General features: G+C 39.6%; 1 protein-coding gene across 6 annotated transcripts in view; it reads left to right on the top strand.

The window, feature by feature from the left end:
* Window positions 1-13,211, top strand: part of LOC137984948 (uncharacterized) — a 26,804-nt gene extending 13,593 nt beyond the window's left edge. The window contains exons 2-5 of one of the 6 annotated variants that reach the window (XR_011119204.1): window positions 482-606; window positions 1,070-1,127; window positions 11,825-12,111; window positions 12,215-13,211. Coding sequence is in view for 2 of the 6 variants with exons in the window: in XM_068832314.1 (XP_068688415.1) it covers window positions 1,759-5,043 (3,285 nt within the window). In the remaining 4 variants the exon portion in view is untranslated. The other 5 variants (XR_011119207.1, XR_011119205.1, XR_011119206.1 and 2 more) reach the window with 5 other exon arrangements.
* The last annotated feature ends 527 nt before the right edge of the window (window positions 13,212-13,738 follow it).

Here is a 13,738-nt window from a genome sequence, read left to right as displayed (position 1 = left end):
TCAACAAATCAAGCCTAGGGTGGTGTGTCAAGTACATAATGGAATACACCTTATTCCAAAATGGCCGCCATTTAAATATTCGTTTGTTTTTATTCAAATAAGCCCTTGATGCCTCGTTCTTAAGCTTAAAATTCAAAACAATATTTTATCTTGAACGAGGGAACAAGTGCCAATTTATATCCGCATAAATCAGCGGCCATTTTGGAATAAGGTGTATACGCAAGCGCGTAGCAATCGATTGTTTGCGGTGGATCGTGTTTATATTTAGTGCTATGAACATCGCAAAGCTATGTCCTATGCCTTCGGAACGATCGAAGTTGCAGCTGCGAAGAACTAAAAATCGCTTGAATGTTAGCACCACCGATCTTTGTCTTCCTTTATTATGGTTACGATGAACGGCTAAGGTATCTTGCATGTCTTCTTGGACTGTTGAATTCCATCATCGAATTTGTTAATGTCATGTTGGTGTCCGTTGTTTCAGGGCTGAGGGCGTGGCTGATCAGGTTCTATATTAGAGTCCTCACACTTGTTGACCGTGCAGTGATTTTTCACCATCGCAAGAACTTAAGAGACGTCTAGGAAAAGTTTGCCTTACATTCCTAATCGGTAAGTCAAATGTTTGCGATCCTTCGTAACTGAACCACACGAATGATTTGTAATTAAACTGTCAATAATTTAATTTAATCTTTCATATATTTAAATATTTTGCGCTTGTACTACACTGGTTTTCCTTTGTGCTGTTATGGTGATTTTGATTCAGTTTGTCTCTTCGTTATTTAACGGTTCGCAAGTAAAAGTCTGGTTATTGTCATTTGAGCTTTACCTTAAAAAGCAAAACCTCTCGAAGCGTGAAGTCTTGCCATGTTCTTTTTCTCCTCTCCTAACTTGAAATCATGGCAAAGGACCAGCTTTATAGAGCAAGCCTATGCTTTTCACAGTGACTTCTCTCGCCTGAAAAGCTTTCCGGACTTTGCAGAAACGGGCTGCTGACCCTAAGTATAGTACAGTTTGGGTCTGTATGTTATCATTTAACTATGCTTTCATTCAGTTTCTCTTTCCCTCCTTGCAGGAAGAGTGAACTGTGAAGGATTGTTGTTTGTCTTCATCCAGATAGACCATCATTAAAGGTAAGGAGTGTTGATACCTGAAAGAGTTTCCCTGCGCCAAAACTAAAAAAAATCGTTAATTACAACCTCATTATCGAGAAGATTACCATCCGAAAGCGTATCATTTGCAAAGCCACGTCTACGGAGCTCGAGACACTGGAGTTTCTGCAAAAACATGTGTATGACTAACATGCCTTGTAAACAACTTAGGGATTGTCTCACTAAAAAGTCCATCCTTCCTCTATCGACGACCTAGAGACGGAAGTGAAAAACGTCAGTAAAGGCCTCTTCTGTTGTTCAAGAGATGGTTATGAACGGGTGCACAGTAGATCTGCCAGACAGATGCATCGTTCATTGAAGGCTCGCCGTAGTTTGCACGTTGGCGCCGAAGACGTAGGAAAATTGAAGCAGTAAAGATGACATGAAGTAAAAATCGCTGTCCTGGGTTCCTTTTTCGTAAAATGTGTCTCAGAAAAAACATTCAAAACCACACTTTGAACTTAGCATTATTTGCGAAAATAAATGAATAAAAGTAAAAATAAAAACATCTTAGTATATGTATAAGTTATTAAGTGATCCTTTGTACTAATTCTGACATAAACGCAATAATTATTTTTAGCAAGGTCTGACTAAAAGCTGAACCTGACTAAGTATGGCCACTGGACCGCAATACACTGAGGAGCAACTGAACTACTTCAGGATCTGCTTTATCACTACTGATGTGATAACTGAGGGCCTGCGAACAATCTTCAAACAAGAATGGGACAACCGCTACAAGGCAACTTTGGGAGAATGGAAACACGAGCCCCGAAATGGACTGGACTTCAAAAACCAGGAGTCGCCGCGAAACCAAAGAAAAAACGCGGGTCTTTTGGCAACCATGGTTAACGGAAATACAGCAGAATGGGAATGCACCATGCTCTTTTACGCTATACTGTACTCCGACTGTATTGGAAGAGGCCTAAACGCAGTAGTCCGATCAAATGTGGATGATTTGAGAAATTTTCGTAATCAAGTCTTTGCTCATTTGCCACAAGGCCATGTCAAGGAGTCAGAGTTTCACACTGCTGTACGTAAAGTTGTAGTTGCCTTTCAAGCACTTGGCCTCTCCGACCGGAAGATTCAAGAAACCAGAAATCAGAAGAGTTTTCCGACGCTCGAGTTAGAAAAAGTCTTAAAAGAAGTCGACCACCTAAAAGACGAACTGAATGAAAAAGAACAGGAACTGACAGTAAAAGGTGAAACCCTTAAGGAAACAGAAAAGCATCGAAAGGTCCTTGAAGAGCAGTTACAAAATGAAGCTCCTGCGGCATTTTGCATTCTCCCACCCAAGCCATCGCACGATGTTGCCGAACGATATCATGAGTTGGCTAAGATAGCTCAACAACTAGAGCAACTGAAAGAAACCAACGAGAGCCGATTAACTTCCCTGTACATCTCAGGAAACCCTGGAAGCGGCAAATCTCAGTTAGCCGCTCTTGCTGCAAAGAAATTCTTTCATGAGAAAAAACAAATGCCGGGCAAGAATACATTCGTGATGACTCTAGATGCGCAAAGTCTTGATGCACTGGTAGAATCCTACGTCTCTTTTGCTCGTCATCTAAAGTGTTCAGAATATGCAATCACAAATACTCTAAACGACAAAGATCTGAAGACGGAGAGGAAGATTGCCAACATAAAGTCGTTAATTAGTACAAAAGTTGAGCTTTACTCATCGTGGCTGTTAGTGGTGGACAATGTCGTCAGCTTAAGTGGAATGAATCCTCATTTGCCAAAGACCGGAGACTCGCACTGGTGTAAAGGTCAGCTGCTGATCACATCGCAAGACGCCGCTGCTATTCCTACAGAAACCTCTTTCAGCAATCACTTCTCTGTGAGCAAGGGCATGACGCCATCTGACGCCATTTCCTTATTAGCCTCTCTCTCCGGCATCGTTGACGATGAGACCGAAATAGAAGTTGCTCGGGCATTAGATTACCAACCCCTTGCCTTAGCAAGCGCCGCTATCTTTGTCAAACAAGTTCGGGAAGCATCTTCGAATTTTAACTGGAAAGGCTACCTCGAGAAGCTTTACAGGGGTCAGCGTGCAAACACTGAGGCCTTTCTTGCCGTGACAAACCAAAGCTACCCAATGTCTATGACCACAGCGATTTCACTGGCCGTGGACGACGCGATGTCATCTGACAAGGTTTTGAATCACGCATTCGGTTTCATTTCTCTCTGTGGCCAGCAACCATTAAACCTTGACCTTCTAATAAAGTACATCCTTAATGTCGAGAACGATAGCGATAGGAGTGGATTAGACGAATCTGCGGACGAAGATATCATTGGTTTAAGGATTCGAAAAAGCTCGCTGCTGTTAGTTGAAGAAGACGAGAGTGGCGTCTACGTTCAAGTACATCAAATTGTGAGAAATGTCATCCAAACTAGAATCAAAAAGTATTTGGAGGCTCAATATTTTCAAATCATTCATTGGGGTATTACCTCATTTAATCAGTTTATTGAGGAGAAAAATATTGATAAAAAAGACTTTACTTCTAATAGCTTTCAGCTGGTACCTCATTTAAGGTGTCTAATAACAGAAATTGAAAGTGTATTCAATGTAGCTGACTTATCGAAAGTCAATTTAAGTGTGAAACATTATCCAAAATATTTCATTAGGTTTAGCGCAATTTGTGCTAATTGTTGCGACCTTCATACAGCCAAAAGCATCTGTAAGGTAGCTCTAAAATTAATTCATAATGGTGGTGTATTTTGTGAGGGAGTCTTCGTAGCAGTCTACAATGAGTTAGGCCATATCCATCAGGTGATGAGTGAGCTTCGAGAAGCAAAGGAGTATCATGATCGCGCTCTGGCTATACGGATAAAAATATTAGGATCTCAGCATATCGATGTCGCAACCAGTTACAACAACATAGGCAGTGTACTTCGTGCCCAGGGTGACCTGGAACAAGCAAAGGAGTATCATGATCGCGCCCTTGCTATACAGATAGAAAAGTTGGGATCTCAGCATATCGATGTCGCAACCAGTTACAACAACATAGCCACTGTACTCCATGCCCAGGGTGACCTGGAAAAAGCAAAGGAGTATCTTGATCGCGCTCTTGCTATACGGATAGAAAAGTTGGGATCTCAGGATATAGATGTCGCAACCACTTACAACAACATAGCCATTGTACTCCATGACCAAGGGGACCTGGAACAAGCAAAGGAGTATCATGATCGTGCTCTTGCTATACGGATAGAAAAGTCGGGATCTCAGGATATAGATGTCGCAACCAGTTACAACAACATAGCCAGTCTACTCCACGACCAAGGTGACCTGGAGCAAGCAAAGGAATACCATGATCGCGCTGTTGCTATACAGATAGAAAAGTTGGGATCTCAGCATATCCATCTCGCAACCAGTTACAACAACATAGCCATTGTACTCCGTGACCAAGGTGACCTGGAACAAGCTAAGGAGTATCATGATCGCGCTCTTGCTGTACAGATAGAAAAGTTGGGATCACGCCATATCGATGTCGCAACCGGTTACAACAACATAGCCACTGTACTACATGACCAAGGGGACCTGGAACAAGCAAAGGAGTACCATGAGCGCGCTCTTGCTATACGGATAGAAAAGTTGGGCTCTCAGCATATCGATGTCGCAACCAGTTACAACAACATAGCCACTGTACTCCATGCCAAGGGTGACCTGGAACAAGCAAAGGAGTATCTTGAGCGCGCTGTCGCTATACAGATAGAAAAGTTGGGATATCAACATATTCAAGTCGCAAATTTTTATAAAAACTTGGCTGTTGTACTCCGTGACAATGGTGAAGTGGAGCAGGCAAAGGAGTATTTTGAACGTGCGTTGGCCATCTATGTCATTCGTCTCGGTCCTGGACATTCTAGTGTTACCACTGTTGAGCGAGACTTGGCTGGACTCTAAAACTCTCTGTTAAAGGAAAAAGGCCGCATTTCGTCATATTCTAGTGAGGGATAGTTATTGCGTCGCCAAATAAATCATTGATGGCCAAGCAGGATGCACGTGTTTGCAAACTTTCTGCGAAAGCTGGTATTAATCAACCCAGTGAGCGATATAGGTTTATTTTTGTGACTAAACCTGGTGACAAGGACATGTTCAAATGGCTAGGGGAGTTATTTAACGTTGATTTGAAAGTTTCGGGAACATGGAACTTTACAAGCATCGGTAGCAACTTTCACACAATGAAAGCTGGTGGTGTCTTGGTAAGTTTCTACCCTGGCACGAAAAAACGTCACATACAAGGCTCCAAATCGGAAATTATCCGTAAGGAATTATCTGAATTCAGAATTATCAGCGACCACGAGCTACACGAATGAGATGAATCCTTGATTGCAAGAGAGAGCCAAGAAAACCGAAGCGAGAGAACCGAAGAGCAGTGCAAAAACGACCATGTAACTTGCTCAAATTTAATAGACACTGCGATGCGTGAGATAAGTGAACAATTTAGACACGAAATCAGCAAACGCCGGTCTGAAATCTCAGTTCTCATAAGTGGGAAGACAACAACAGAGGAAACCGAACTTCAGGCCGAAAACAGAGACCTTAAGCAGAAACTACAAGATCATCATTCATGTTCTGTGTCTTTATACAAATGTTTGAATCGATTAAAGTAAGAGTCTAATAACGGCATTGCGACTCTTGAATAACGAAATTGAAAAGGAAAGAAGACTCGCAGCACAAGAGATAAAGGAAGTTGTTAAATTGTCAACCTCAGATTATGCAACTTGAGATGTTAATGAACGAGTGGAATATCTGTGTTCAATACAATTACATAGGTGATTATTAAAAATTCCCTGCACTGATTGGTTGCTCCAAACATCCAAGGCAGGAAATTGTCGAAGGCAGCAAACGCAGAATCGAAATCGTTGAGCGGCATTACAGTCCATGATATGTTCGACCTCGCCAAACCATTCACACGACGGAAACCGGACGAGATTATAATGCACGTTGGCTTAACGACCAGCCACAGAAGATTGCAAAAAAAAAACTGTTGACCTTTGAAACGCTATTCAACTTGAGTCTCCCACAACAAGAATTATAGTTATGTACAACGGTTAGCTTTCAGTTAATGGTGTCCCTCTTAATATATGCCTCGCTGTCTCACATATTTTGTAAAACTGGCTAAAAAACGAAGAAAGCCAGAAAACATTTGCAATTCCGTGTTGACAGAGATTCTGACATATTTCATTGTGAATCACATTTATAGGCTTTGTGTGAAATGAATGGCCATTCGTGAGCTGCTTTGTTTGACTGTAAAATTGCAGTCGATTAAGCGAATTTACTACGCTTTAGGTTGACTTTTTCATTAGTAAGATTTTTGCTGTTGTTCTAAACTGAAGAGAGAGGGAGTAAAGACTGTCAGTTAAACGAAAAATGTTGTGAAAGAGATTACTGTGCATGTAATTTCAGTTTTAGTTGTTGATTAAAATAGATGCAGAGATTGAGAAATCGAATTTTATACCTTCTCCTCCAAGCAATTAATAAAATAAGAGGGTTTAAGTTAGGTTCTCTAAATATATTACGCGTTGTTATGGAGAGTCAACCGCCTGACATCTTGACCATCAACGAAACTAGGCTTGACGCATCAATACCCGACTTTTTAATCCGTCTTCCTGGTTACTGTTTGGTCAGACTCAAAAGAAACAGAAGCGGTGGTGGTGCATGTGTTTAGGTTTGCAGTTCCATGAATTTTCGAAGGTGTGGTGATTTAGAAAGTGACCTCTTGGAACTACTAGCATTAGAGATAAAAAAACAAGCCAAATTCAAAACCGTTTTGGGAATTCGTTGTGGGTCCATTGTTACTATCGCTCTCCTCATTCACCAATATAATGTTTTGATATTTTTGAGCAACTTTTAAACAAAACTGAAAACTTCACAAAAGACATTTACTGGTGATTTAAATTGTAATATCTTGTCTCTCTCTGGGGAATCCCATACAACTCGTCTAATTAATATTATGGAAGCGTGCCAATTGTCACAGGTGATAACGGAACCCACCAGGGCCTGGTTGTTCGAAAGCCGATTAACTTAATCCAGGATTACCGTAAATTTTTGTTTCATGTTTTCAGCTTTTTGGTGAAAGTTTCTTTTGCTTATTTTTGTGTTTTGAAGATTGACTTCTTCCACTGTAAAGTTTTTTTTTTTCCGAATATCAGCGTTCAACAACATTTGGGAGTAGAGAAACAAACTCCTTGGTTAATTTTTAATCTGGGATTAGCGTTAATCGGCTTTTGAACCACCGGGCCCAGAATAACAGCTAGTATGTCTACTCTAATTGATCTTTTCATTACGAATAACATCGACAGTATGGTACATTCAGCTGTTTATCTTCTCGAGATAAGCGATCATCATCTTATTTTCGCAGTTAGAAAGGTTGGATGTTGTTTTGTTCTCCCACCGACGTAGCTCCACAGTTTCTTTAGAAACTAGAAATTCATTTTAAGTGTTTGCGTGACAAAACACGACCGCCTCAGAAAAGGGGCCTGCTCGACTGATTTGAGCCCTATGACAGCAAAAATGCTCAATCCGTCCAAATTGCCATGCTGAATGCCTTTTTCAGCAACTCAGATGGAAGGTTTGGTATACACCAACGCCAAATTCAGAAAGCCGTGATGGATAAAGGTCTTTCAATGGTCTTGTTCCTAAGTATCTTTCGTCTAAATTTACCAAATGAAATGAAACACGTTTTTCCTTATGAGATTCTGTAAACAAATTAGTTATTCCCTTGCCGCGAACTCACTGTCTGCAAAATAGTTTTATTAGTTACAGCAGTGCGACCCTCTAAAACAGCCTACTCTACAACCTTAGAAAGTCAGAATCCCTTAAACAACTAAAGTAATTGCTCCATACGAATTTTTCATTAGATACCCGGCATTCATGGAAAACAGGTTTATAGTTAGTATGCATAATGTTAGTACTTATTAAGTAATTAGGGAGCATTCCTGGTGAATTTTTACCATGTACAAAGAAAGATTAAAGATTAAAAAGATTAAATCTAGTGATCATATTCATCAATTTGTCGTGGCTTCCACGAATTCAACGTTTATTTTTCTCACAGTATCACCTCCATGATTATGGTATTAACTTTTCATTTTTCTGCTCTACAAAGGCACATTTTGTTTGATGTCGGAACGAAGAAGTATCCGAGTTAAACACCAGCGTCATTGAATAAAAACCTCTCCAAAAACTACTCAATGAAACCTTTCAAAGATATGCATATAAACACTGAGACAAAAGTAATACTTAGGAGGGGAGGTACATTAGAAATGTCAAATCGAAGTTTAGTGACTAGATTAATTGGGGTCGAGTGAATGCCATACAACTGCCTCCGATAGCTCATGGCATAACTACGTAATCCATGAACTAAAATGAAGTGTCTCAACTGTAAATGCAGCGCAAGAGGTTTTGGCTTTCGACAGATTGTCAAATTAGTGTTCTGCATGCTAATTAAGCTGCATTCACACCTGCATTTTAAACGTCAAAATTTTTCGTTCCTAATATAAATCTCCCCATCCAAAGCAAAAGCCTCTCATATCACGGTCGTGGGTCCAAATTACTGTCAGGTTTGATAAATCTTCGCGTCTAATGATTCCCGCAGATAAAACGCGAAATTTCAAGATAACCATGGTAAAACATGTTTGCTTTTGGTGAGGAGATTAATGTTTAGACGAAAAATATTTGAGCTTAGGTGCATTTTAAGCTAGTGAGTAAATGACATCACTTTCTCTTCGATCCAGCTCTCTGAGGCTTATTTGTCAGAACCACACCAATGGCAGACTGTTAAATGAAAAAATTACCGTCAAAATAGATAGTTTTTTCTCATTAAATGGTTGCGTAAATCTCGCAATATGGGAGATATCTGTTTACAAACATTGCTTTTGTTATTCAAATTTTCCAACCACAGGAACAAAAGACCCTTTGTTTCGACAGCCAATGAGCTTCTGGTTGGCACATTAATGACAATAGATGACGTCAACGATATCTTCCCTATTCGAATGTTCAGCACAAGAACTTTCGAAATGTGAAGAAAAACGAGAAGCGATTTTTGATCGTAGTAGCACTTTTAATAAGATTCATTTGTTTGCCCTTCACTACATATTTTTGCCACGACTTACAGAACATCAGATGAACTAGCTGGTAGCTGGAACAACCACCCATTGAGTACCGAAAGGAACAGGTCACCAAGGCAGCTATGATATTTTGGAATGACTTCTACTGCAAACTCTGATTATTTTATCTGTGTAAAGTGTTTTTGCTAATGATCAAGAACTGAAATAAATGAGTTTGGCACTGCACTGAAGGTGGACCCATATCAGATTGTGGCTCTGACAACGGGGATGAAGTTCCAGATATATCATGTGCTTTGTGTCATGAGCAGCTTCAGCAGTTGCAACTCAAAAGCATTGGACCATTATCGGATGATGGTTATCATGGTGTAAACTTCCATGTAGCTTTACTCAAGACTGCGATGTTTTGTGACTTTTCATTCCAAAAAAGGAGAATTTCATTGCCAGGATCATGGCATTTATGCTTATACGCATATGCTTTGTACCACACGTTCTAGGTGCTAAATGATAATAATAATACACATGTTAAAGGGGCTAAGTCACGTTACTTTGGAGTCAGTTTCGGGGAAATCTTTAGTTAATCACGAGTTTAAAAGTCGAAAATGGTAATGTGGAATTCCTATACTGGTAAAATTAGCGTTGCATTACAAACAAGATAATTTTGAGCAAAAACGACCTTTATCCAACCGAAATTAGAGCATCAGTGCAAAAAGCAAATCCTGAAGATCAAATTACCTGCATTTGACATAAAGGATGATAACACGATATCATAACAGGGGCGTAGCGTGAGATTTTGAAGGTGTACGCATACGAAGAATGTTTCGAGCGTCAAAGATGCTCCAAACTAGGGGGGTCTAAGGGCACGATGCCCCTGACTGCTGCCCCTGAAAATTTTGAAATTTAGGGTCTCGGAAATGCCATTTCCGACTATTTTCGAAGGACATCTCAATAATTAAATGCGAAGGAAAATGCACTAGTTGTATATTCCACGCATCTGTTGAGTTTTCTCTGCAGCAAGCTACAACGCAAACAAAGGGTTTACAATACAAGCAGAGGGCAAGACGTCGCAAACTCTGTTATAATATCATCATCGTCAAAAAATAACCGGGAACTGGGGGACTGGTGATAAGACTGTGGTCTAAGTTTCTTGCCATTAAGGCCTGGCTAAAAGGGTTCAACATGTTAGTGCAAAATCATCCAACATTGTTGAATCCAACACGTTGCATTTGTCTGGCCACCTCGTTGTCGTTCGACACTTCAACAGCGTCCAACAATGTTGGATGATGTTGGATCCGTTTGGCAAGGCCTGTATGGGTTAATGAAAAGATACTGGAAATACTCACACAGAGAGACACCAGTTAATTCGAAATTTAAAAAACTTGACCCGATTTTATGATGACTTTAAAAAATTACTGCCACCATAGAATAAGGATTCCCGGATTTGAGCTGTACGTGCGGGCGTACGTGCGTACATGGACGCTACGCCCCTGGAGACATCGACAGGCAAGTTAATCTTTGCCAATGTTCAAAAGAACATGAAATGAGATTGACTGAATTAGTTTTGTAGTATGGATCTATGCACATCACAGACACTTGTTCATCAATGCGTTCTGAAAAGGCCACAGCTTCTCTTTGATGTAGAGAAATAAAATTACCGGTCTTTAGAGAAAATTTAGTATTGGTAATAGGACTGAGTAGAATCCAATTCGGTCTGTAATCATACAAGTGACAACAAAATCAGACGACTGCACAGCAGGAGTTTGATTTGTTTATCACAAGTATGATTACAGACCGAAGGTCCTCTTACCAATTTATCATAAAAATAGTTACAATTTCCAAGAAAAGAAGAAGAGACAAGTCATGAAAAAAAGAGAAAATTTGCATTAAAAGACTGACAAAGGGGGCATAAATTGCTTAATGTCGCTCTGAAAGAAAGAAAGAAAGAAAGAAAGCACCAATTTAGGAGTCTGTACAAGTGTTTCTATGGTGATTGACACCAAGGTTGTGATTGGTTGATTTAAACTGCAAACTAATGTGATTGGCTTATTGAACTGTCCGATACCAAACTGTTCGATTACAACTTGGCCAATGAATTAGTGAAAAATAGGAGTTTTTTTAAACCAATCACAGTTACGGAAAATGTAATTTTTTATGATTAGTTTAGTTATCCTGCAAGTTGAAATTATTCTTATGGAAGGAATTGAAAGGACTCTATGAGAAATCAAAACTATCTTGTCTCTCAGACACCCATGATGGATACGTGAGTAAAAGTGCTTAAATGAAATGTTCTGTGTTGTAAACTCATTTGTACTGAGTATGGCATTTTAAAAATCCATATAGAATGTTTGAAAATGCCAATGAGAGATTTAGGACGGCAGATATGGTCACTCTCGGTAAAAGGTGCCATTTGTTGTAATCAAAAATTGAATTTATTATAAATGACATTTTCCATGCCTTTTTTGATAATGATAAAAATTATTTATAAATTGGTACAGAAAGATGTTATAGCAGGTTTTATCAATATATCTTGATGTTAACCGTTTCTCGTTGGTGCAGTATCTATTTTGCACTGATAGAACTTTCAAATGTGCTGAAGTATCATGTTCCATTTATCACAGACGCCCAACAAGTACCATGTGTGTGGGACATCAGTTCTTTTTTAGCACCCTCTCTGAGGAAAATGCGTGATTTTGGAAGTGTGCATCATGTTTGGTTCCATAAGAATGTACATGTAGAAGGCAACAACCTGATAGTTTTTGCGCCTGCTCTTACTCATGGACTCCTGTTTTGTCTCACAACATGGTCTTAGCATGAGGTCTCTAGGAATGAAAACGCCAGTTATTCAAGATTACTACCACAGACAGGACACAGCTTCCCCTTCAAAACAAGGGCATTAATATACTAGGTACATAATTCACCTCCTGACCCTTTCAAAACAATGTCATTAATATGCTAGAGACACATTTGCTGGGAGAGCTCATGTTCCCATAAACCTTTCCCATTTTCAGGTTTATTCGGACCCATATCTGGATCCCAAGTGAAAACTGGTTCAAACCGAGAAGAACTGTTCTGCATCAAAAGGGCAGTGGCCTGGAAAGAAAGTTCTAAAAGAAAGGCTAAATCCGACAACACTAAGTTTTAATACACGTAATAATTACCTAATAACGTCTTTTAGTTGTAAATCATGAGCTTCTTAAGCAACTGAAATGTTTCAATTTTTGGTTATGTGTGGGCAACGTTGATAAAGCGTTTTCATCTACCTATGTAAGTGTTGTAATTGTGGAAGAAGTTTGCATTTAAGGAGGCTCGAAACGGTTTTTCGTGGCCATAGTGTTTGTGAAACGATGAAAGATACCAAAGAAGGATATTTCATAGTGTAGGCAAACTATAAATATCTGTCCAACTCTATTGTTGGATAATACTTTGAGGGCACTTATGACGTCATATCGGTTACCATGGAAACACGCTAGGTCCACAAAAAGGCCCTCTAAATTTCAGGTTTTGAAAATTATCTGAAAACCTAAGTCGGTGACCTACCGTTTTTATTTCTTTGTTGGGAATCTCCATAAATTCTTTAACTTCATAGCGAGTATGATGAAAAGTTATCCAGTGGAATTTAAGATACATCGTAAAAGGTGCTTTTATAGTTTACAGAAAACTGTACTCGATAAATTTCCCTGAAACTTTTTTTATTTGAAGTGCCATCGTGAATGATACGTGCATGCAAAAAACAGAGATAGGTCACAGAGCAAAATTTCGAGATAAAGACAATTTTCCCCGCAGGTTTTATTTCCGGTGTGTTGCGCCCGCCACTTTTGATAGAAATTTGATTTATTCAGCTGACGCGTGCTTCTTAGTTATGGCGTATGTAGGTTACGCGCGCGTGCGTAGTTAAAAACCCTTTGGAGCCCCCTTAATATTATTTCAATTTGGGAAACCTAGATGAGTGACAATTACAATCACATAATTTATGTATTCCAAATAAACTGTTATTAAGTCTAAGCACCCATTTTAAAACGGTTAGCTTTCAATAAGTGTGTGATTCGCATGTTGACTCGCTATCTTAAGAGGCTCGCATGCTCCGTATGACTCGTAGCCTCCTTTGCAGCTTCTCGCACATTGTCCAAACTCGGCAAATAACGTGTTCATCTTTTCTTCGGGATTGCTGTGAAAGGGCCTAAAAATGTCCGTTACTTGACAGAAATTGAGGTTAACGCAAAAGGAACGCACGGCTTGAAATAAAGTTGTGTAATGAGCTTCAAATCAAAGCAACACACATTCACATTTTATTTACATATTCTCATTTACATTTTACGTTGTTTACGTAATGTTTAAAAAACGACGAGCAGTGTTTTATCGGGCTTTAAAAACACGAGGCGTAGCCGAGTGTTTTTAGGCCCGAGAAAACGCGTTCTGCGAGTTTTTTGAACGGCTTAAAAAAGCTTGAAAAGTGGCTAAAGTTGGAAATTTCGGAGCGGCCGTACTCGGGATCCGGATGGGACTATATGGACTACTGGAGCCCATCATATTCA

The sequence above is a fragment of the Montipora foliosa genome, chromosome 14 (assembly GCF_036669935.1).
Source record: "Montipora foliosa isolate CH-2021 chromosome 14, ASM3666993v2, whole genome shotgun sequence".
Taxonomy (NCBI): domain Eukaryota; kingdom Metazoa; phylum Cnidaria; class Anthozoa; order Scleractinia; family Acroporidae; genus Montipora; species Montipora foliosa.
The sequence above is the reverse complement of the archived record's forward strand: the minus strand, read 5'-3'. Positions and strand labels throughout refer to the sequence as shown.